Source organism: Salvelinus sp. IW2-2015, linkage group LG20, assembly GCF_002910315.2.
Source record: "Salvelinus sp. IW2-2015 linkage group LG20, ASM291031v2, whole genome shotgun sequence".
NCBI classification, from domain to species: domain Eukaryota; kingdom Metazoa; phylum Chordata; class Actinopteri; order Salmoniformes; family Salmonidae; genus Salvelinus; species Salvelinus sp. IW2-2015.
The window spans coordinates 50348306-50373112 of NC_036860.1; the positions used below are offsets into that span (position 1 = coordinate 50348306).

General features: G+C 39.6%; 1 protein-coding gene across 1 annotated transcript in view; it reads right to left on the minus strand.

The window, feature by feature from the left end:
• The window catches only part of LOC111980453 (ephrin-B1), a 75983-nt gene extending 57859 nt beyond the window's left edge, over positions 1–18124 (minus strand). Inside the window, exon 1 of the mRNA XM_024011187.2 lies at positions 17004–18124. Within this exon, the coding sequence (XP_023866955.1) occupies positions 17004–17122 (119 nt within the window). The 5' untranslated portion in view covers positions 17123–18124. The remainder of the gene's footprint in view (positions 1–17003) is intronic.
• Between the last annotated feature and the right edge of the window lie 6683 nt (positions 18125–24807).

Sequence of the window (24807 nt, forward strand, 5' to 3'; positions counted from 1 at the left end):
TCAGGACAAAACCTGACAAGGAGACAAGATTTATGATCCAACTGAACAAACTATGGGAGGTATAATGGTTTTTATTTATTCTCTACCCCCTTGTAACAGTGTTCAATATTTATCGTTCTTTGTTAGGAAATGAACCATCACAACTATTGTTCAAGACTCAATTGGACAAGCGGAGCATTCCTGGGGCAGGTTCCCCAGATACGTCCATGACTTCTGCCCACATTCCCATCGCTTTGGTTAGGAGGAAAGAATGCCACAGGTCAGAGGAATGAGACGATGAGGCTGGCTCCTTCCATCCCCCTTTAGCGTTGACATGGAATGCGTGATTGGCAGCTCTCTTTATGTTTCTGACTGGGGGGAAAGTCTCTCAATAATACAATCTGACTCGGCCCACTGACAACAGGTTACTTACTCCTATAAACTCCTAGAACCTTGAGACTCATAAGAACATTTTCCAAATGATTTTGAGCTAATACATTAGCAATGTACATACTCCTTTATTAATTAAGCTGCATTTGTCAACAAATAATATTATTCATGGTATTTCTCAATGCTATACTCTATATTTCCTATCTGAGAGACTGCAGTCTCGCTCGAGGGGAAAACAAACCTTGCAGTGAATGCAGAATATTGTTCACTGACATTCTCAGGCAGAATTTGATGTGATTGATGGTGATCTGAAATCAGCGGGAATTCCCATAGACTGTACTGTTACAGGAAGGACTTAATGAGGATCTGGCACCGCAATGGTGTTGCTGATCAGGTTACACACTGAGAACTGATTACCCTCTGCCCAACAACCAGCAAATAAACAGGTTTTACTCAGCAAACTGGAAGAATGCATAACCTGAGTAGCCTGAGAGACCCATGTCAATAATTGTAATATAACTTCCATTAACGTGAATAAAAAGAACTGGACAAAAAATGTCCCGTGCCTTGGATTTAAAACAGATGGAAAATGTGATTAGTTGATTCGCTCAGTGGGCTGCATTGGCATGAATAGTGTCTTCTATCCTACAAGAGGAATCAGTAGCACTAATTCACCATTACAGTAGACAGAACTAATTAATTTGGCAGTAAGAGCTGATATCGAAGCTGCCGTCTCCATGCTAACCCTATGTAGACAAGTAAGAATGTAACTAGTCTGTCTAGCTAACACCTGTCCCAGGAAAAAAGCTGTGTATGCTCACAAAATACCTGGCTCAGTGCAAGTTCAAACATCTATGACACAACAACCATTTCATTGTCAAGACTTGTCCCAGGAGCATAGTAAGACTGCATTAATCAAAAACAGATCATTTTCTAGAGGAGCATTACACCACTTCACACGTTGAGCCCTGCACAACCGAGAAGTCATTTCTAATGGGTTTAACCAAAACCCACTAAACGCACACATAAATCAAAATAAGTGCATGTCTTGGCCTGACCAGATTTGCATCTGACTGCCCCCTACTCCCTTTTATTAACTACCACACCAAAGAGACTCCTTTCAGAGTCAAGTCGGGATGAGAAAAGAACACGGTGTAATAGTAGGCGAGGAGAACAAAAGGGATCGAATGACAGCCTGTCATTGGGAAAGACAACTCAATCTCATATTGTTTAATTGAGAGTAGCACAATGTAACAATTCCACTGCTGGTGATCACAGTATTTCTGATTAGAGGGCATAGTCTGTGATGTATTATATCAACATATCACACTGGTCTGTCTTGAAAAACCTGTTGACCGCAACAATGTCGGTTAACAAGAGAGATAGAGCCAGCCACATCGATATAAATAGAATCTCCACCCAACACATCTTGGGGGGGGGGGGTTTACCTTTATTTAAATAGGCAAGTCAGTTAAGAACAAATTCCTATTTTCGATGACAGCCTAGGAACAGTGGGTTAACTGCTTTGTTCAGGGGCAGAACCACAGATTTTACCTTGTCAGCTCAGGGATTTGATCTTGCAACCTTTCAGTTACTAGTCCAACACTAGTCCACTAGGCTACCTGCCACCCCAAAATAATGGGAACCTTCTGTTAACTGTCAAGAGGAAACAAGGATAAAACAACTTATTGAACTTGGACCTTTTCAACACTTTGTGTGATTCCTTGTCATGCTGGTTGGAAACAAGTTTGGCCCCAAAGCAATAAAATACACTTGCCGTCTATTTGCCTATTAACAGTGATATAGGAGGAACTTTACAGAAACAGCCGACCACAGAACAATGCTAAATAAGGGTGAATAATCTCAATATTAACAACTCACTCAAAGGAAAGGTCAACCAGTAAACTAAAATATACACTGAGTGTACAAAACATTAAGAACATGTTCTTTCCATCACATAGACTGACCAGGTGGATCCAGGTGAAAGCTATGATCCCTTATTGATGTCACTTGTTAACTCCACTTCAATCATTGTAGATGAAGGGGAGGAGACAGGTTAAATAACGATTGTTAAGCCTTGAGAAATTGAATTGAAACATGGGTTGTGTATGTGTGTCATTCAGAAGATGAATGGGCAAGACAAAATATTTAAGTGCCTTTAAATTGGGTATGGTAGTAGGTACCAGGCGTACCGGTTTGTGTCAAGAACTCCAACGCTGCTGGGTTTTACATACTCAACAGTTTCCTGTGTGTACCAAGAATGGTCCACAACCCAAAGGACATCCAGACAGCTTGACACAACTGTGGGAAGAATTAGAGTCAACATGGGCCAGCATCCCTGTGGAATGCCCTTGACACCTTGTAGAGTCCATGCCCCGACGAATTAAGGCTCTTCTGAAGGCAAAAGGGGGGTGCCACTCAACATTAGGAAGGTGTTCCTAATGTTTTGTACACTCAGTGTAGGTTAAAACTAGACATACAGACTATTTGTATGGAACATACTAAACCTGCTGCTGCTGATGCATTTCATTTAAATAGCTAATTGCAAAAAGGCTAATCTCTCTCTTGTGAAACCAGAGTTTCAACAACAGTTGACAGGAGCAACAAGAAACAGGAGAAATCCAAACAAAGCTGTTGTGATAAGGTTGGAACAGGTCTGTTTTAGTGCCTGGGGCGTGTATTAAAGCTCTGGTCTGACAGACAGAAAGATGACAGTCCAGTTATTCAGTTTTTTGCCTTTGTTTCAGTAGGGTTATTTCCTTTTTAATTATAGTCTTCTCAAGACACCATTTGGTTTTGCTTTTGAGGAACAGCTGGCTAATAGCTTAAGACAGCAGGGGGAAAGACACGCTATTAGGGAAGCTATATTATCACCAAGCTATATTACTACCATCTGCAACAGATACTGGCCCTTAATCTCACTGAGTTTGGCCACACTGACACCGGAGCCTCTCTCTACCCAACAAGTCTTCCCTTTTGTGGAGACAGCTGCAACCTTGCCTCGCAATGTGACTGTGGACACGCACTGTTCATCTAGCACTTGACCAGAACACAGATAGAAAGTGGTTGATGTGCTTGAGCAGACACAATGCTAAATGGAGAAGACCACCACAGCCATATTGTCCAATCACAGCAAGTTTCCTCTTTGGCAACTTTTTCTTCCCAGGAAACAAAGTCTTAATGGAATATTGCATAAGACTAGTTCATTCTCTTTATTGGAATTTAGAAATTAAACTATTCTAACCATGTGATATTTTCTACATTTGATTCTTGATGACTTGATTCTTCCCTGGTTCTGTTTCCTTCCCACAGAGAATAAGAAACACATTAAAAATCCTGAATAGACTTTCTGGGTGCTAAGCCAGGCTATTTTTCAAACCTCACTCTGAGGGGATAAATGCTGACACACTATAATAACACTTGTCACGCAGCTGGCAACCTTAATGCCAACACAATGCACCAGAGGACTGCTGTTTTCAGAGCTTCCTCCTACCTCTTCTTTCAGCAGATTATTCAGACCGACTAAATTTGGGAACACTGGAATCATCGGAATCGAGCACAGCAGCTCCCCTGATATGTCAGAGAGAAGTCTAATGCTTGGATATTGTTGCCTGTATTAAATAACTATTAGGATTTGGGTATTGCATGTTGGATGCTTTAGTATGGCAGATGTTGAGCTGAAGGAGCTGTTTGAAGTGTCAAGTGCTCCAACTCCCCCCTCCCATCGAGCTCCTTGCCATTGCCTTAGATTTACAATACATCTGTTAGTTTACATAATCACGTTTAATTTCCCCTACAGCTACGTATGGGCACCAGCCAGCACTCATGACAAATGCTCCAAGACGAATTGCTTTAAGACAGTTTTAGTGTGGAGAAAATTCAAACTCAAATATTAGGTTAAATCAGTCACTGGAGTATACATTTCATTACACAGAATCTAAACTCAGTAAATCAGTGTCCCACTATTCCTATAACAGTGGCTGTCAAGCGATCAAGTTCCAGCCAATACAGTCACATGATAACAATGACCACCCTATTGAAAAAATTGCTTGAAAAATCTGAATCAAAACATTTGTCTCTTATTACTGTTTTAGCAAGAGGCATTACTGAGGCAAGATGATAACAGGTGCATATATTTTGATGCTTTTATGAAAAACAAGCTTCAGAGATGCATAGCCTGGGGTTTCTCAGTCCTATTTTACTTCAGAGTGCCTTTAAAGTTTTTAAGCTGCCAGATCCATAAAGGCCATTCCGGTGGGAAGAAGCGGTGGCTTATGTCACAGCCTCATCATCAGTCAGAGCCTCAGCGGGGTGACCTGCGGCCACACTGTAACCTCACTGCAGGCAGACAATGGCCCAGTCCCCCGGAGGAGTACCTGGTCTCCAAACAATGTCATTTATTTTAATGTGAAAGGCCACACTGGGAGGAATTTCAATTTGGACTTCATTGTCCTCTTTTCTCTCTGAAACTTTAACCTGACAGCTCACCGCCTCTTTTCAAAACAAATGCTTTTGTCTGCAGGATTAATCCTCTATTGGTATGCCTGCATTGTCTTCAATATTCTCCATATCCCTGACTGTCAGGTAAAATAATTACATCAGGGTCATAAAAAGAGAAAATGTGCACGAAATCTGTGACTATCTGACTTAATCCATCAAACCAGCAATCAAAACAATGCATTAATAGACCTAAAATCCCACTAGCTTTAAGCTGCTGTGGATTTAACTGCAGCCTAACAGAAGGTTTATAAAGATCAAAACCACTATTCTCAGAAACTCTAAAAAGAAAAACGATGTATTTTTATATTTACAAATAAATCCACATGGTAAAAAGTTATATGCACAACACATTATCTACTATGGGCTGTCTATAGTTTGCCTAAACTCTGTCAGAAATGGGAGAAAAGGGGGTTGTTTTTTCCCCTCTGTGTATGCGCAGATTCCTTAGCAGCCTCCTGTAAAGAGCGGGAGAGAATGCTTCCCGGCGTGGGGCTTTTGAGCTGGCCTCTCCAGCTGCCAGGGCACTCGGCGGTTTGAGGGTCCGCCAATCCTTGGGAGCTGTGCCGTTAACAGCGTGACTTTTAATCCACCCCCCTCCTCCCCCCAAACTCTGTGCAGTGGACTAGGGAATCCTTTCATGCTGGTCATTCACATAGCAACGCCTCGAGAGGGCCTTCAAGGAGCCCCAGTAGAATGGGTTAAAGGTGGCATGGAGAAAGCCCTGGTTTACAGACACATTGGATCACTAGCCTTCATAGAGCTGGACGGCCAGACAAAGGACAGAGGAAAACCTCAGCAAATCTCAAGGCGGCTACCATCTGACGTGCACCCTCAGAGAGGGAGAAAATTTGAAAGGTGGCTGTTATCTATTTGTCACAGTCAGGGTCTATATGGTTATAATCACTCTGTCTGTGTTATGCCATTTCTGCTGTGTGATTTCTTTCATGATGCACGGTACAAATTAAAGGGTCTGTTTCATAATTAATAATAAAATGTATTCTAGCAAAGAGTCCATCTGGCGCAGTGACACACTTACGGAAGACTCGGCCTATCAGGCTCACGGCATCAGCCATTTAGTTAAATCTATTCTGAAACGCCAGTTCTAATGGGCTTTGGAATGGCTGTCACATCCATCCGTTCCAGAGCCAGGAACTAGATTTGGAATGCAGAGAGACACAAGGGTTTCCCTACTGCTGTCCTCTCCATGAAGAAGATCAAACCAACTGCTTCCCTGTTTGGGATCCTGCTCAATACATAGGTGTAACTAATGGAGTCAGATCCGATCAAGTGTGTTGTGTGGTGTGTGTGGTGTGTGTGTGTGTGTGTGTGTGTGTGTGTGTGTGTGTGTGTGTGTGTGTGTGTGTGTGTGTGTGTGTGTGTGTGTGTGTGTGTGTGTGTGTGTGTGTGTGTGTGTGTGTGTGTGTGTGTGTGTGTGTGTGTGTGTGTGTGTGGGTGATATAACAACATTGATTTTAAGATACAAGATAATACAAGAAGAGACATAGCATGTCTATACATGACCGCACCTTTAGCCGTCCTTACCATTAAAACAAAACGATTCAAAACAACTTTAAGAAAACCTGTGCATACTATTAACACAGACCACCATAAGTTAAATAAGTTCTGCAACAAACTGTGAATACAAAAACGATTATATTGTTGAAGACCTCAAAAACAAAGAGCACTATGTTAGGGGAACCATATGCATTTGTGGAAAGCAATATCTGTATCCAAATCTCACAGTTGGTTGGTGCGATGTGTGTGCTGAGTTCCAAGGTGAGAGTGTTTGGTGGAATACCCTTTGTGTGATCTGTGCCTGTGATATCTAACATCTGCTCTTCTCCCCTTGTGCTACACAATCCCCATTCTGTACAGTAACCTCTCTGACATTTTTGTGCAAGCATGAGCTAGGCATGTAGAACTGACACCCCCCAACCGCATTATCCCAAGCCCTTGATTGTTTAGTAGAATTAAATGAATGTTGTAGTTAACTTAGGAATGGTCATGGATCGAGTGTGCCAAACAATGCCGTTCTTGTGGCGCTCAACAATGACTCAGCCTACTCTGCCAATAAATATGAACTCAATGGTTTTCAGTCAACTGTATGTAACGGCTGTGACGAGAGATGGAAAAACACATGCATCCATTTTCTCATGCAACTTTATACAAAATGTCGGTAATGAAAATATAACCTTTCTGAACCACACACCACTGGCTATTTTATAAAATGTTCTATAGGACTACCACTAATGTACTACGCTTCTGAATGTGCCTTTCAAATATATCCAGAAACTTGAAATAACTGATTTCTGCTTCTCAGCTTCCTTTGTCTACATATGAGCGCCTTTGTAACGGTAACTGCTTTGGGGTCCAATCTAATGACACATGTTCAACAATCAGACATTAACAGACAACATTAATTATTAGTTGCCCCTTAAGCATTTGGGTATCTTTCATTGCATTAGAGAGCTCACTATTTCATTTAAGAGGGCTGTGAATGCATGAGTCAGTGCTAAGGAACTTCACATCCAGACTGTCAACAGAATCATAAAAGGTCCTGCATATACTAGTCGTCACATTAAAAAAATTGTAACAGCTAGAAAATACATATGTTACTGCAAGAGATTTGGGTCGTCCATTAACAGTGCATTTGGGTGGAAAGCTCACTCCCCAGAGTAGCCCTGAGAAAACATGCTGTAAAACATTCCCCTGAATATTCCCTTTTCATGTATTGATTTAAATAAGTAACGAAAAGGTAAAGGCCACTTAGAGTGACCTTATCAGTCAGTTACAGAGCACTCAGAAATGAGAATGTGGCCCACATGAGAATGGAGAAACATCAATATTTTCATAGACATAAGATGTGGTGACAGTTCTCAAGTCTTCATCTCAAAATGTCTAATCTCTCATGGACAGAAAACATACACACAAATGGACATGAACCTTCTTATGATGGGATAAATGTCAGCCACTTTGGTCAGGGAGTTGGTCAATCATGGTTTTCCAGTTATGTGATAAGATATTATGTAAAATAATTGCAATATTAATTGCAATATTAGAATTTTTGCAACCAGGAAATGGCCGAGCGATTTCTGCATAGTGCACATTTAACTGCCAATATGTCAACATTACATTCAAACAATAGTACCGATCGGTATTAAATAGAATGCCCACCTGTTGGGAAAACAACCGGCATAAAAAAGCCAGCCTACGGTTTGCAACTGCACATGGGGACAAAGATCGTACTTTTTGGAGAAATGTCCTTTGATCTGATGGAACAAAATAGAACTGTTTGGCCATAATGGGGGAGGAAAAAAGCTTGCAAGCCGAAGAACACCATCCTAACGTGAAGCACGGGGGTCATGTTGTCATGTTGTGGGGGTGCATCATGTTGTGGGGTTCTTTGCTGCAGGAAGGACTGGTGCACTTCACAAAATAGATGGCATCATGAGGTAGGACAATTATATGGATATATTGAAGCAACACCTCAAGACATCAGTCAGGAAGTTAAAGCTTGGTCGCAAATGGGTCTTCCAAATGGACAATGACCCCAAGCATACTTCCAAAGTTGTGGCAAAATGGCTTAAGGACAACAAGGTCAAGGTATTGGAGTGGCAATCACAAAGCCCTGACCTCAATCCTATAGAGAATTTGTGGGCAGAACTGAAAAAGCGTTTGTCAACAAGGAGGCCTACAAACCTGACTCAGTTACACTAGCTCTGTCAGGAGGAATGGGCCTAAATTCACCCAACTTATTGTGGGAAGCTTGTGGAAGGCTACACGAAACATTTGACCCAAGTTAAGCAATTTAAAGGCAATGCTACCAAATACTAATTGAGTGTATGTAAACTTCTGACCCACTGGGAATGTGATGAAAGAAATAAAAGCTGAAATAAACCATTCTCTGTACTATTATTCTGACATTTCACATTCTTAAAATAAAGTGGTTATCCTAACTGACCTAAGACAGGGAATTTGTACTTGGATTAAATGTCAGGAATTTTGAAAAACTGAGTTTAAATGTATTTGGCTAAGGTGTATGTAAACTTCCGACTTCAAATGTATGTACCCAGAACTTAATTGAGTATCTAACCAATTACGCAAGATTTTAGTTCTGAGTTAACCAAGATAATAAAATGTCTAAAACCATGCCTTGGAGATCTCACAATGGTATGTACGTACAATGACCTTCCTCAGGTGCTCAGTTGATCAGAATCAAGCCATTAATGGCTGAAAAAGGTAGACTCAGGCAACTGTCTGGAATAGTAGCTCCACTACTTTCTGAAAGTGGAATATTAGAGTGCCTAATGACACAATGACTGCTTTTACTTTCCTTTCATTTTTGTGCTAAGCCGTCCTGAGGTGGCTCTAAGTCTCTCCTCTTTGTGATGGGGTCTGGGTTTCTGTGAAACGTTATCAGAACCAGCATGAAGGGATGAGGGCAGGAAGAGAACAAAACCACTCCTGTGACACTTCTCAAAGGAATCTCTTTCTTGTGTAAACTACGGCTGAAACCTAGGGAGCAGGGGCATGGGTGGGTTTATTAAAGGCTAGAGGGTTGGCACAGCCTATTTAAACAGTGACAGAGTTAATCTCTAGACTGTCACTTTTAATCACAGGCGCATTGATCATGATGGCACAGTCAGGCAAAGCTTGAGCTACTCCACTTGGCTCTAATGTATTAAACACACAGGACACTCGATATCTTCTCCATTTATCATACGCTGCTGAATCTCCGGACCAAGCTATATCCGTAAATGTCTACATGTGACTTTGTGAGAATAATTAAAACACAAATCAAATGCAATGTTTTCTCCCATTTTACAACATCATGTCGAACTGTTGACATAACCATAGACCAGTCACTGAAGACAGATAGTCTCTCGTATTGGTCTTCACAGTGTGAGATTTCAGAGGTTTCACTCCCTAATTGATAACGTTAATAATACACTAACTGGATAGTTAAAACATTAACCTTTGGTGTCTCCTTTCTCTTTTTCACTTGTTTCTGACTGAGGATTTAATATGGGATTAGTTAAATTACTTAGTTAGAGGGTCTGATTTCAAGATAGCGCACTGAGCACAGACGAAAATAATACTCCCTGGCTTTAAAAGGCAAAGATAATTTCTGAATCATTGACTACAGTATAATTATGGTATGAAGTGCACCATCAAATGGAATGATACTGCATTCAAACTTTTTTTCTTCTTAACAGCCAGTCTCCTGTTCTCCTATCATAACCTCCGTGAGGAGACCTTAACAATATTATGAAACTATTATTGTTAGTGTGTAAATGCAAGTTGTCTAAAAGCTTGCCATTGCCTGTATTTCACATGCATCAATGGTTAAAAACAGCAAATCTAGTCTCTTGAAGACATACAGTAGGACTAAGTGGCCACCACCTGCTTGGCTCTATCTGACACATAACCCATAATCTTGGGAAATACAGGACAGGATTACATTGCCTATCAGAAATGCCAGAGATGGCAGGGTGAATTTATGAGGTCTAGCAGTGATGGGTCTCAAAAGCAGAACAGCATCCTACATGTAGTACAGTGCCTATCATACGTATTCACCCTGCTTGGATTTCTTCACATTTTATTGTGTTACAAAGTTACAAAATCAATGATCACATCTATACTGACCACATCTACAATATATAGACAAATTGATATGGTACGTCTATGGAATAGACTGATAAATATGCCAGAACACAGAATCACAAAAACAAATTGGACTGGGACCTTACTCATAACTATCCATGGGCTAGAGAATTATCTATTTGTTGTGAAACTGAAATACAGTTTCACCCAAAATATGGTAATTTCAGGAACAAATTTCCATGTGGTGTTAACCAAATCAAGGACAAGCCTTTTCTGATCCAAAAGGAAAATTGGGCCGCTGATATTTGGTTTAAACCTAAACTTAGAATGTACACTCTCATCAAAGAGAACTACATCACTGAACCATATGTCCACCTGAACCAAACAGAAAGCCAAAGGTCAGTTAGCGCACAACTCAGATCCGGCACCCTCCCTCTGGTTATAAAGACGTGTAAATCTAACAGAGTGCCTGAAGATATTTTTTAGAACATGCCTACTGTGTGATCTTGAAGAAATCGAAAATCAATGTAGTGTTTTATAGCCCTCTGTATGACGATCTGAGACATGTTCTTTTTTGTAACATTGTGGTGATAACCCTGAAGTATTCTGCTTACGGGACGAGCAGAGGCTTGAATTTTGTTTCAGACAGGGCGTGTTTGAGATTGCTCAGATTGTTCACAATGCCTGGAGGAGAAGGAGAAATGCACTGTTTGTGTAGTGTGGCTAGATGGTAGCTGTACTGGCCATGATTATTGTATGCATATAATTTGTAAAATGTTATTTTGTTTTGAGTACAAGAAAAATGGTACTGTGTTTAGTAGTGACTTGTAAGCCCATGTGGGCTGGGCACCAGTAGGTGTATGACACTTAAATAAATCATATCAATCACTCAATCAACAATAACAAAAAAGATCTACACACAATACTATGTAATGTCAGTGGAAGATTAAGATTAATGAAAAATAAAACACTAATATATCTTGATTAGATGAGAATTCACCCCTGTGAGTCTTATTAGATAAATCTATTAAAAATATTTTCCCATAATTGTTTTCAAAATTCTTCAAGTTCGGTCAATGTGTTAGGGATCACGGCCATTTTCAAGTCTTGCCATAGATTTTCAAGCAGATTAAAGTCAAAACTGAAACTTGGACACTCAGGAACATTCACTGTCTTCCAGGTAAACAACTCCAGTGTAGATTTGACCTTGTGTTGTAGATTATTGTCCTGCTGAAAAGTGAACTCCTCTCCCAGTGTCTGCTGTAAAGCAGACTGAAACAGGTTTTCCTCTAGGATTTTGTCTGTGCTTAGCTCCATCCCGTTTCTTTTTATCCTGAAAACCTCCCCAGTCATTGCTAGTGTCTAGCATACCCATGCTATGATGCAGCCACCACCATGCTTGAAAATAAAGAGGCAGTTACTCAGTGACGTGAGGTGTTGGATTCGCCCCAAACATGAGGCTTTGCATTTAGGCCAAAAAGTATATTCCTTTGCAGTGTTTTTTTGCAGTATTGCTTTAGTGCCTTGTTGCATACATGTGCATGTTCTGGATTCTGTTTATTTGTATTCTTCTTTTTACTCTGTCATTTAGGTCATTATTGTGGAGTCACTACAATGTTGTTGGTCCATCCTCAGTTTTCTCACATCACAGCCATTGAAATCATTTCTAAAATAATAGCCTCATGGTGACATCCCTGAGCAGTTTCCTACCTGTCCTGCAGCTCAGTTCAGAAGGACGACTGTATCTTTGATGTGTCTGGTTGGTTTAATACATAATCCACAGCCTAATTATTAACTTGACCATGCTTAAAGAGATACTCAATGTCTGATTTGTTATTGTTACCCATCTACTAATCACTGCCCTTCTTTATGAGGCTTTCAAAAAGTTTGGTCTTTGTAGTTGAATCTGTGCTTGAAATTCAATACTCGACTGAGGGATATTACAGATTACAGTTTGGGGGACAGAATAAAGGGTAGTCATTAAAAAAATAATGTCAACTGCTATTATTTCACACAGAGTGAGTCCAAATAACTTATTATGTGATTTGTTACTCCTGAATTAATTTAGGTTTGCCTAAACAAAGGGGGTAAATACTTATGCAATGACTACATTTTAGTTATTGAATTTGCATTCATTTGTAAAAATGTGTAGAATTCTTTTTCACTTTGGCATGTTGTGTAGATCAATGACAAAAAAAGCACAATTAAATCTATTTCAATCCCACTTTGTAATGCAACAAAATGTGAAAAACATGTATGACAAACTACTATATTCTTTCTCAATGTTTGTGTGGGATATCAGTGAGCCCAACATGGAAATTGCTACAACACACTACATTTTAAGATGACAAATATGACATGAAGTATTTTTTCTACAGCTAGAAGAAGATGCTCTTATAACAAAATAAAGAAAGGTTTGTCATAATATATTTGATTGTACTTTGAACAAAATATTCTCTCTCTTTTTCATGGTAGATCTACAATATAGTAAATGCAGGTAAACGTATCTCAAGTTGCTAGTGAGCTCACTTCTCAGAGGAACTTAGAGAAATCTCCTTTGTTAATTTTCAATTACCTACTCTTTTTATTCCCTCCTGAGAAATTAGAAAGAAACAGGTTTGTTCAACATCAATAAATCCAATTACCAACTATATCCCCTTCTTTTTCTTAGGTAGAAAAAAATGTATTGGAAAATATTATCTATGCTTATGTAACAGTATAGCTTCCGTCAGTCTCCTCGCCCCAACCTGGGCTCGAACCAGGGACCCTCTGCACACATCAACAACTGACACCCACGAAGCATCGTTACCCATCGCGCCACAAAATCCACGGTCCTTGCAGAGCAAGGGGAACAACTACTTCTAGGTCTCAGAGCGAGTGACATCACCGATTGAAACACTCTTAGCGCGGACCACCGCTAACTAGCTAGCCATTTCACATCGGTTACACTCACACCCCTTTTGACCTCCTCCTTTTCCGCAGCAACCAGTGATCCCGGTCAACAGCATCAATGTAACAGTTTAGCTTCTGTCCGTCTCCTCGCCCCTACCTGGGCTCAAAACAGGGAACCTCTGCACACATCAACAACTGCCTCCCACGAAGCATCGTTACCCATCGCTCCACAAAAGCCACGGCCCTTGCAGAGCAAGGGGAACAACTACTTCTAGGTCTCAGAGCGAGTGACGTCACCGATTGAAACACTATTAGCACGCACCACCGCTAACTAGCTAGCCATTTCACATCGGTTACACTCATCCATCCCTCTTGTAAAAAAACAAAAACAATACTCCTACAGTAATATCACAGAAGAAAAATACAAATCTACCGGTTGTAATAGTAAATATTTGTAAATATATGCCTGAAATAGTATTTGGAATACCTTTATCTATTGTGGATTTGAACGTATAAATTAGAAGTCTGCAAGAAACAACTTTTCCAAAATGTTAACAATATTTTAAAATGTTGGCTTGTGATCAAAGAACAACTGCATTTATATGCATTCATCTTTGTATTGTGTCTAGAGTTTACACTCTTGCGCATTCTGTGAAGTTCCCTGGTCTACCACAAGCTGTTCCTCATGTACCCAATCACTAGATCTGCTTTTCAATGCTGTATGAGTTTGATCTCTGTATCACAGTAGGCCTATCTACGTGTTAGAGTGTGACTTCATGTGATTACATGAATGGAGTGCTTTTCTTAAGTGTATAGCTGTAAAATGAGTGTGGGCTACCCACGCCAGTGGTCTGGTACTGGGGAGGAATCAGCAGACAGTGTGTCTGAAGTGCATATGACTCGATGTGGTGGGCCGGCTACATCATTTTAATAAGGGCAAATAATAAAGAGTGGAGAAGGGAATAGTAGCAACCCTAAAGCTTTCCTCACTCATAGAGTCTGTTACTCTGAACAACAGAAATACTGAGTGCCAAAATAAAAGTCCCAACACAGTACGTCTCAGCTAAGTTTAGCGTTGACCCATCAATATTGGCTATGTGTCCTATTTGAAACTGTATGCAGACAATTTGAGTCAACATTGACAGAGACGTCAAGTATCGTATTGAGAAAAAATTGGAAATCACAGAATCGTAAATGATATTTAACATGTAATAAGAAGTGCTGTCGAACATGCACAACTAACAGACAAAAAATTGTATACCAGGGGCCTTTGCGTAAATGTGTCTTTAAAAAATTGGTGAGTCGATCTGCCTGGAATTACTGTGGAAAGCCCTGTAAGCTGCTTTACAGAGTGATTTGCCAGCGCTTGCATGGGGGTAGTGTTATTCCATATGTCCGAGTTAGACATCTATTAAGCCTATTTCTGGGCCATCACCTCGAGTCATAAAATCATTACAGCCAACAAGAACTCAAACAATGTTTATTTAGCGTCCCTGAAAAGACTTGCTTTGGCCTGTTTTATTATAAGGCAATATTAAACACATGAGACAATGTCTTCTTCGAAATACATTACTTATGTTGACATTTTGTGTGGTCTCTGATCATTTGGGAACTGGAGTTTGAGTTTACATCCACACTGAACACACAATGAAACTCATCCGAACTACTGACAAATGTCTTGATACAAAATGTCTTGATACAAAATGGCTGCTGAATTCCAATTCTAAAACCACAGGTGCAGTTGGAGCAAACTTAGACTGCACCAATTCAACAAAATAAACGTGCCTCAGCTCTGAATAAAATGAACAGTTTTAGTTTATATATTGGAAAGAAAATATATCTATTATGTTTTGAAGTTGGCTTCTCTGGAGGTGCAATCATCAATATTTTTTGTGTGAATTCAATTTATAACATATCAATTCACTTATTTTGATGCCTGTATGAACATCATCAAGTCTTCATGTCCTCATGGCCCAATAGATCTGTAATCAGCTTTTAAGTGGCTGGCTGCACTCTGGACGACCTAGCTACCAGCATTGTAGGCAAAGCAAAGCAATACCACTCGGTGGATAAGTAAACAAACATTAACTTACTTGAGAAAACAGCCACCAACTGTTGTAAAACAAAACAGCCCGTTTTTTAACAACTGCTCAACTGCAATTGAAGACTTGTCTCTGTCAGCACTTTTACGTTGTTCCGTGTCGTGACTTATTTTAAACTGTGTACTGTTGAGTGAACAAGCTCAGGACTAGGCCACTTCACTTGACTCCATCCAATTCTGGTGTTTAAATCCTGAATACCGAGGCCCTCGGTTATTGCTTTCAAGAATAATGGAGATGTGTTCTCAATATTTCTGATTTTTAAGTTAATTATAAAAAGGTGTGATTCACCTTATCAGCTTAATTGGATGCTTGGATAATATAATTAATATATTTTATAAAAAATATATGCAAGAGACATCACTCTCTGCTACCTTGTGGTACCACTTCAATTTGTTCTCTTATATTACTTTAATCTTTACTGATTGAAGAGATTTTGCCCAAGGGATATATATATACACACACATATATATATATATATATATTGTTATTGTTATTTTATACACTATAGCATTATTAAAGACAGACAGGCCTCAACAGCCAGAAACTACCCATAGAATCTATTGGAGACTCGGTATTGCAGGATCAGAAATGATTCCAGGAATAACTTGGATTGAAATACATATGAAACATATAGATGTTTGATATGTCTTCATCTAGATCAAATAACAAAATACCACTAAAGGCCTATATATTCTAAAAATCCCTGTTACGCTCTGAGGACTGAAGTATGTTGAGTGGGGATGTTATATTAGGCAATGTATCTATCCTCAAAGCCAGAAAGATATGGATTAAACTTGGAAAACACATTTATAAATGTGTCAATCCATCCAGAGAGCACCTGAAAACACACACACACACACACACACACACACACACACACACACACACACACACACACACACACACACACACACACACACACACACACACACCAGGAGCAGTTGCTGCCTCTCACTTGATTATAGAGACCACTCTGCTACAGTAGAGATGTAGGCTTCCCTAACAGTAAATGATGGGGCCTGGATGATTCTAGGTGAATTTGGCACCTCATAAATGTTGGTTGGAAGTTGAATAATGACAAACACGAGTTAATGAATCCTATCCAAATAACGAACATAGCTTGAATGAAATACATTTACCATAACATCTAGAAATCCATGAATGACTCACTAGGCAGAACTGAACTAGGCTTATTATTGATGGTTTAAAATATGCCCTTTATGATGTATAGGCTATCAAACCATGTCTGGCTTTCCCCATGACTCCACTTCATATTGTTTTACAGTAGGCCTATGCTTTTCCATTCAACACTGTGTGAGGCATCAGAGCCAGCACATTACAGAGCCCTGAATGTCATTCAGCGCAAATAGTAGTTGGAAACATGTCCAGGCGCCTATGCATATGTATTGACCATTAGCATCTTTACGCATGCTAATAGAATAGCATGAGCGTTGTGTTGTGTTCTATTCAATGCATGGTAATACAGATATAGGCTATATGTCTAATATATCCTAGATTAGCACATTTAACACTTACTTGGGGTTTTGTGAGTTCCAAACCACCGATTCCAACGTTTTGGCCACGGGCAACAGCGACCTGCACAAGACTGTCAAAAACCAAAGGTAGTACTTCCAATTGGAACCGGAGCCTGCCATTTCCACGCTTATTCAGTGATGCAAATTAATCAACCGCACGATGAAATCATAAAACAAAAATGGATACAGTGTAAATCTTGCACAATTCTAGATCCCATTCGCTAGTGTCGCATGTAGATCATGCGTACAATCACGTTTAAAATGACAAATGATAACCATCACTGAATAGATATCATGAAATCCTGTTTCCTGTTCCGTGCAGGCTATGCACGCAGAACAAGAGTATATTGCAGGTAAAACAATGTTCTGGATTCTTTATCGCGTCACCTTACCAGTGTCGAATAGATTTGTAAGGTATGCGTACGTTTAAACTCCTTGATATAACAAGTTTCAAAATGTCACTGGTCAGAAAATAATGTTGAGTCGGTTAACAAGTGGAGTCTTCGCCCGCGAACCCGTGCGCTGGAGTGCGTTTTACAGTTGTTGATGCACATTTAACAATCCGATACTGTAAATGTGACCTCTTTGTCCTTGCTTCAGGAAAGATCTCTGGCACGTCTGTTTTCTTATACTCTTCTTTGTATGGTGAACCCGTTGTCTATAGATAAGTCAATTTCATTGTATCGTCTATAATAACGCTCTAACAGAAAACATTTTGCGTATCTCCAAAATAGCCTACTCCATATGTGTAGTAGCAGACTCCAAAACACTCGAGATAAAATGCGCAAAATCCTTATTTCAGGTGGAAGTTAATCTCCTGTGCATTGAAATTCCAATCCACTTGAGATGTTACAGTCTGCCTGTATATTGGAGACACCAACTCATGTTCGAAGTCCGTTCTGAACTGCTTCATCCAAAGTGCATGAATCACGACATTGATAGGCTACGGGTGAATAATCCAGTTTAGAATCTATTTTTTTTAAAGAAAACAGCTGGGAAATAAAGTGAAATCTTGTGCCTATTTAACTTGAACTCGCAATGAGTTTTTCCAGTGATAGTTCCAGCGTACAGTGCACACTCCAAACTGGCATACGATACTCCTTCGCACACACTGCTGCGTACGTAATGCAACGCTTGGATAGCCCTGACCTCCCAACCAATCAAGGCAGCTTGGCGGAGTCCTCTCATTATTCAGTTGTTCATCATTCCCTTGACCGAAGGGACTCGGCATAGTACAGTCTGGGCCATTTACAGTGAATACATGGCAATTAAGAGATACTTATCATTTTCAACATATGTGCGGACTATTTTGTATAAATATGCGTTGATTAGACATGGTGAATATGTTGGCCTGCACCAGGAATGTCTCCACAATCAACAGAGGTAATACATTTAGCCTTTATAAGGTTTAATATAGCAGCGCATGATACATTTATTATAGGATGTTGCTCACTACATGGACTACTTATAAGGTGTTTGATATAGTCAAAAACATATATTTTTGAGGAGTCTCACATTAATTCAAGATGGTAGTCTGTGACTCTAGTAGGTCTAATATGGCTCGTATTACTATTGACAATGTTGCCCTCTATCGGAATGGGTGGAAACGTTGTGGGAAAACAGAAAGCATTATCATGAGTGGATCTTGCTGCATCTACTCTTATTTTATTAATTTCTATTCTAGGCTATTATCTTCTATCCTAAAACGTTTCTCTGCCAGTAATATATGTGATGCATTTGAGTCAAATGATGTATATTATCAAAGTTATGGCAGCCCATTGCAAAGCCATTATTGGTCAGGCTTGCTCTTACAAATCAAAAATCTAATTGTATTAGTCACAAGTGCCGAATACAACAGGTTTAGACCTTACAGTGAAATGCTTACTTACAAGCCCCTAACCAACAATGCAGTTTAAAATAAATAAATAAAATACGGATAAGAATAAGAAATAAAAGTAACAAGTAATTAAAGAGCAAAACAGATGTTTCCAAGTGTGTTGCCTTTTAGGAACTCGTTATTGATTAACATCTCGATATGGTTCAAATGTAAACTATTTCTTCTTATATCTAATTTCAACACAAGCCTGAACACTCGGAATAAAAAGCAATACTAATGGTTGTCTTTTGCACAGCATCATTTATGATGGAGATAGTAAAAAAAAAATGCATTAAATGTAGGCTATTATGGAGATAAACATTAATAGAAATATACTGATAATTTCCTGCTTTAAATCAAATTACAGGTAAAACTATATTCCTTTGGCCTTTGGCCTTCCTTGGCCCCTTGGGATCTCTTTATGAACGTGCCAATGTAGGGGTGGACTGGGACCTAAAATGTCCCTGGCATTTATAACAAACTGGCCCGTTTTTTCCCCTTGAGGTCCCTACACCTGCCCATTTCTTTCCTCGAGGCCCCCATACCAGCCCATTTTTTCCCTTAAGGCCCCCATTATTAGGCAGATAATTATAATTTTGTGCTAAAAACCCATGTTAGACAGGCCCACTGGGCTAAAAATGTACTACCCGAAATGCCAGATGGCCAATCCACTCCTGCTTGAATGGCAGAAAAGTGCTGAAATATTTCTGTATATAGCCAAGCGTAATATAGAAAAATAAATAAATGTATCTCCGTTTCCCTTTGCCTCTTAACCAAAGCTACCTAGTAAGATTGTGCTTATACACCAAAAAACTAACTAATACAAAAAATTGTGAGTAAAAGCACAGCTGTTTTCATAGTTGTGTTTCATGCCATGGTTGGCGTTCAATGCATCTCTGCAAAGTCAGGAATATGTGACCTTTTCATATTGCTGTGGCTTCATCCAAGGAAGTTCTCTAAAAATAGCTCCTCGCTCTAAACTAGATGTTTGATTTATTTGTGACCTACTTAGGATAGACACATAATAGCAACTTTACATTGCAGTTTGCTTATTTGATCTAAACTGATATCATATTGTGACCGTAGACTATGTAGAATATTCTTTAACCTCCTTAACAAAGCATGTATGTCAACATTTGTAATAAGGGAGGAAAATACAAAAAGGTCTTCATTTGAATATGACACTCATTGAAAATACCATTCAGGCATATAGTGAAATGCTCAGGGGATCCAGTGGTAAAATGGAGTAGCAATGGAGGATGGGCATGTGGCCAGAGGGTGTGCAGGTTTCATTCCCAGGTGTAGACACTGCTGTTTTGCCCTTGAGAAAGGCACAGCTTCACTGAATATAATCAGCTGTATAATTCTGTGTCAAGTGGAAAATGTGGAGTTACTCTCAGATTGCAATTGCCATCACATAACTAGACACATATTGTAAATTATTGTTTGTATGCTGATCAGTTCAAGCCATTTTTGCCATCCAGTAAGAGGTAGACGGATACAGCGGACAGCACTGGCAACATGGAATGGAATGTCCGTAAATTAGTTTGCTGCTAAAGGATGGACTATTTTCAGTTACTAAGAAGCCATTTTTAGACAGTCCTATCGTACAGCTGACTGTTTAGACTGACGGTTCCAAATCCATATCCAATGAAAGCCAGCCACTGTGACTAGATATTTTCATTTGGATTATTCTTGGCTGTAGATTTCCCCTTCATTTTTGCTGGTTATCGATGCACAGCCAGATGACCTCAACAACTGGCTGAGGTGGTAGATGAATACTGTAATAAATGGTCTAATAGAAAGCATCGTTTCTAAGCATTTTAACCATTTGTGTGGCAATCCTGTATCTGCTGGTGTCATACTGTGCCCTTTCTGTAAAGGTACTAAATGACACCGGCATCACATTCTTACATTCCCCTAAAAAGCCCCTTACAATGCTGCCTCGCTGTACCAATTTAGACTATCAAAAAAGTGTTGTTGATGTTAGAAAGGATAGTGTGTGAATCAGCTTTATCTATAATTCAGTAACTATTTAAAGTTGCTGTGGGAAGGAATAAAAAAATATAGCCTTTTTCTCTCACCATATCAGCAGAGGGTGTATTGATTATCAAATGATTGCATATGTTTGGCCTCATAACTCAGTTATGAAACTGAATGGCTCCCACTTGGTTTTAGAATGTGGCGGTGAGTCTACTGGAAAGATATCAGAAGTTGTTGTTTTCCCTCAGAATGTGAGCCAGTGAGTTTAGTCAAAACACAAACCTGTCCAAATATAAGCAGTGACCGCATTTGCAAAACACTCAGAGAGAGGGAGAGAGGGAGAGAGAGAGCTAAAGCAACATCACACAGGTGACTTATGGCCCTGATGTTAGCAGCTCTTTAGAGACGCTGAAAGCCATGGATGTGCCTCTGATGTCATTAGAGAACTCTCCTACTGGAAATTAGCCTTTGGTGCAGTCAACTCTGATGAATAATTTATGATACAATCTACAACTTAGATAACTGAAAGAGAATGCAGAGATATAATTTGTGTCTACAGCTTTCATTTAGTTTTAATTCATTGAGTGGTTTTGTGTCTATCCAAATTAATAAGGGGTTCTATCTTGGAAAAGATATGATTCCAAAGAGCAATCATAAACCACATTACTCAAGAAGAGCACATAACTCGGGTTTTGTCTGAGCAAAGGAATGAGTGGTGTTGTTTTGGATAGGAGTTTAAGTGAGTAAAACTAAAGGGCTTACTGAAGTGTGTCGTTCCAGCTTAGGGCCTGTGTAATTATAGGGTCTAAAATGTGTCATCAATTATTTATAAAACTGTAAGAATTAGCAATTTGCTTGTCATCCAATATTTAAAATGTTGCTTCAAAGGGAGCCATTGTGTCCCACTAATGCTTGGCTTTCAGGAAGATTGAACAATACCACGACATCGGCATTATAGAATCAATGACAGGATGTTTTAATGGGATTTTTATGGAACTAGAGGCACAATTATGTTTGCTTTTGTGTTTATCTGCTATGACAGTAAAGGCGAGCACTCCTCTCAAGGAGAGAGCTTATTGCTGAATATGCATAACCCACAATAGGAGAGAGAACAAGAGGACCCCCTCCCTCCTGAGTGCTCTCAGGGCTGTGAGAATGGAACAATAATAACTTAAGAAAGCTTCATTTAAACTACTCTCCAGAAACTACTCTGCCTTGAAATATCATAAATCAGCCATGGCTAGATGAGACAGGGGAAACGGCTATCGACTCACAGGAGAGAATAAGTCAATTTAATTAAGACTGTTGCACCATGAGAAATATTGTGTTTTTCTAGTCCATAAGGGCAGGTTTCCTCTAACCTTTTGTAAAGCAATTGTCTTGCCGTTTTGACTTGCCTCAGCAAAGGTTTGATTTTCCCACTAAAATAAAGTTGCAGGAGTTGATAATATGATTATATCTAGGTCACACACTTCTAGGAATGTATTTAGATGATTCTTTGAGATTCTCCGTCATTAGTTTCAGCTACCTTGTCGTGGTCTGACTCTGATCTCTGATTAACACTTATCATTTCATGATATGCCAGACACATTCTGTGGGGATTCAGCAAGCTTGTAAAAACCTCCAATAAAAAGCAGCTGCTCCTGGTGCAGCTGCTGCATGAGGCATGTGGGCATGTGGATCGCTGCAACCTGGTCACAGAGCATTTCGTATTATTCTGTATGTAAATACGGGACACTCCATTTAGTATGATATGTAACATTTGGTATGGTATGTATTAATTTGTGGATGTCCATCACCTATTTCATATGATATTTTACGAATTACAATTCGTATTATATGTTACGAATTGGCAAACGTACAATATTGTCACGCCCTGACCTGAGATATCTCTGTTTTCTTTATATTTTGGTTAGGTCAGGGTGTGACTAGGGTGGGTACGTTAGTTTTTGTATTGTCTAGGGTTTTTTGTAAGTCTAGGGTTTTTGTAAGTCTAGGTATTTGTATGTCTATGGTGGCCTGATATGGTTCCCAATCAGAGGCAGCTGTTTATGGTTGTCTCTGATTAGGGATCATATTTAGGTAGACATTTTCCTTTTGGTGTTCGTGGGTTCTTGTCTATGTGTAGTTGCCTGTCAGCACTCGATTTGTATAGCTTCACGTGTCGTTTTGTTATTTTGGTTCGTTTGTTCAGTGTTCATTCTTATTAAAGTAAAGAATGTACGCATACCACGCTGCGCCTTGGTCCGATTCATATGACGAACGTGACAAATATGTTATGAATTTGCCAAACGCAGAATATGTTACGAATTTGCAGGTGGCTAATGTTAGCTAGGCTAGGGATTAGGGTTAGGGGTTAAGGTTAGGGTTACATTTAGGAGTTAGCTAAAAGTGTTACGGTTAGGGTTAGGGGAACTGTTAGCTAACATGCTAAGTAGTTGCAAAGTGACTAAAGTAGTTGAAAAGTTGCTAATTAGCTAAAATGCAAAAGTTGGCCATGGTTAGATTCAAACTCGCAACCTTTGGGTTGCTAGACGTTTGCGTTATACACCCACCCATCCACCCCACTTTCGTTTTTGCCTTAAGTAACCATCTGTCTTGAGTATCAACACCAAACCTAACATATCATACTAATTTGAATGTCCTGTATTTACCTTTACTATGTTACGTCTGGTCTATGAGACCAGGCTGGGATCGCATGACCCTCATGAATTTCATATGCAGTACATAGGCAACAGTACAGTATGATTTCTATGGGAAAGTGGTAAAGCTGATAGAATGTCAGACAAGGCATGTGAGCATGTACAGCACTTTTCTCCACCACATAAAAAGCAGCACTAACAATGCCACGTATAGCATAGTACTGACCAAAGTCGATTTAAAAGTTTAACACTTAAGATGAACTAATCGGTGCCTTCATACCTGTCATGCATACAGAAACTGATAAGCCACAGCAATACAGACTAGGTTACATCAGGTTATGTTTGTATCAAACCCATAATGCGGTTTCGTAGCCTCATGTCCCAGAATGTGCACTATAATCGGCAGTGGATTAGATTGCACATTAGCTAGTTAGAGAATTATCCACTCAACATGGCTTAATCTTTACCTAACACTCTTTATCATGAGACCAAGGGCTAAGAAACAATCAAGGTACATCAAGTAATTTTTTTCTGATTACATTAACACTCTCCTTATTAACAGACTTGCCCTGACATGAATATCTCTCAGATATATAGTCATTCTTTCAGTTGAATATCTCAATCTGTTGCTTGTAGCGTTCACATTATCTCTTCCTAGCTAAACTAAACTAGCTATTAGTCTCAATGCATTTTTGCTTCAACTTCTCGATTGATACAAATTCTGAGTTTCAATCCCTTTGTTTATTTCAATTTCAAATCTCACATGGATGTAGCGTCTTTTCTCAGACGAGTACAGTATCTCAAATGAGTTCAATGTATCCTTAAAGCACCACATGTCTTCAAGACCTTTTGACAGACTTGCAGAACATAACAGGCATTCAAAACATGGCTCATGTGATTCAGTGTGAGCTGTTGGGGGTGGTTTAAAAATAAAGAATAAGAGGAAGCTCTCTGTCATTTATCTTCACCTTGCAGGCCCTTACATCAGTTTGCCTTCCGTATGTGTAATTGTGAGCCCACGACCCCTGCGCTGGTGTGCCGGTGTGTAACAATGCTTTCAAGTTTCCTCCCTGATTAGACATTTCCCCGCTTGTGTTGAGGTTGGGCATGGTCCAACATGGGCAAAAGCCATCCAACAATTCAGACCTAAAATAGCAAATTTCGGTATACAGTTGAAGTCAGAAGTTAACATCCACTTAGGTTGGAGTCATAAAAACTCGTTTTTCAACCACCCCACAAATGTCTTGTTAACAAACTATAGTTTTGGCAAGTCGGTTAGGACATCTACTTTGTGCATGACACAA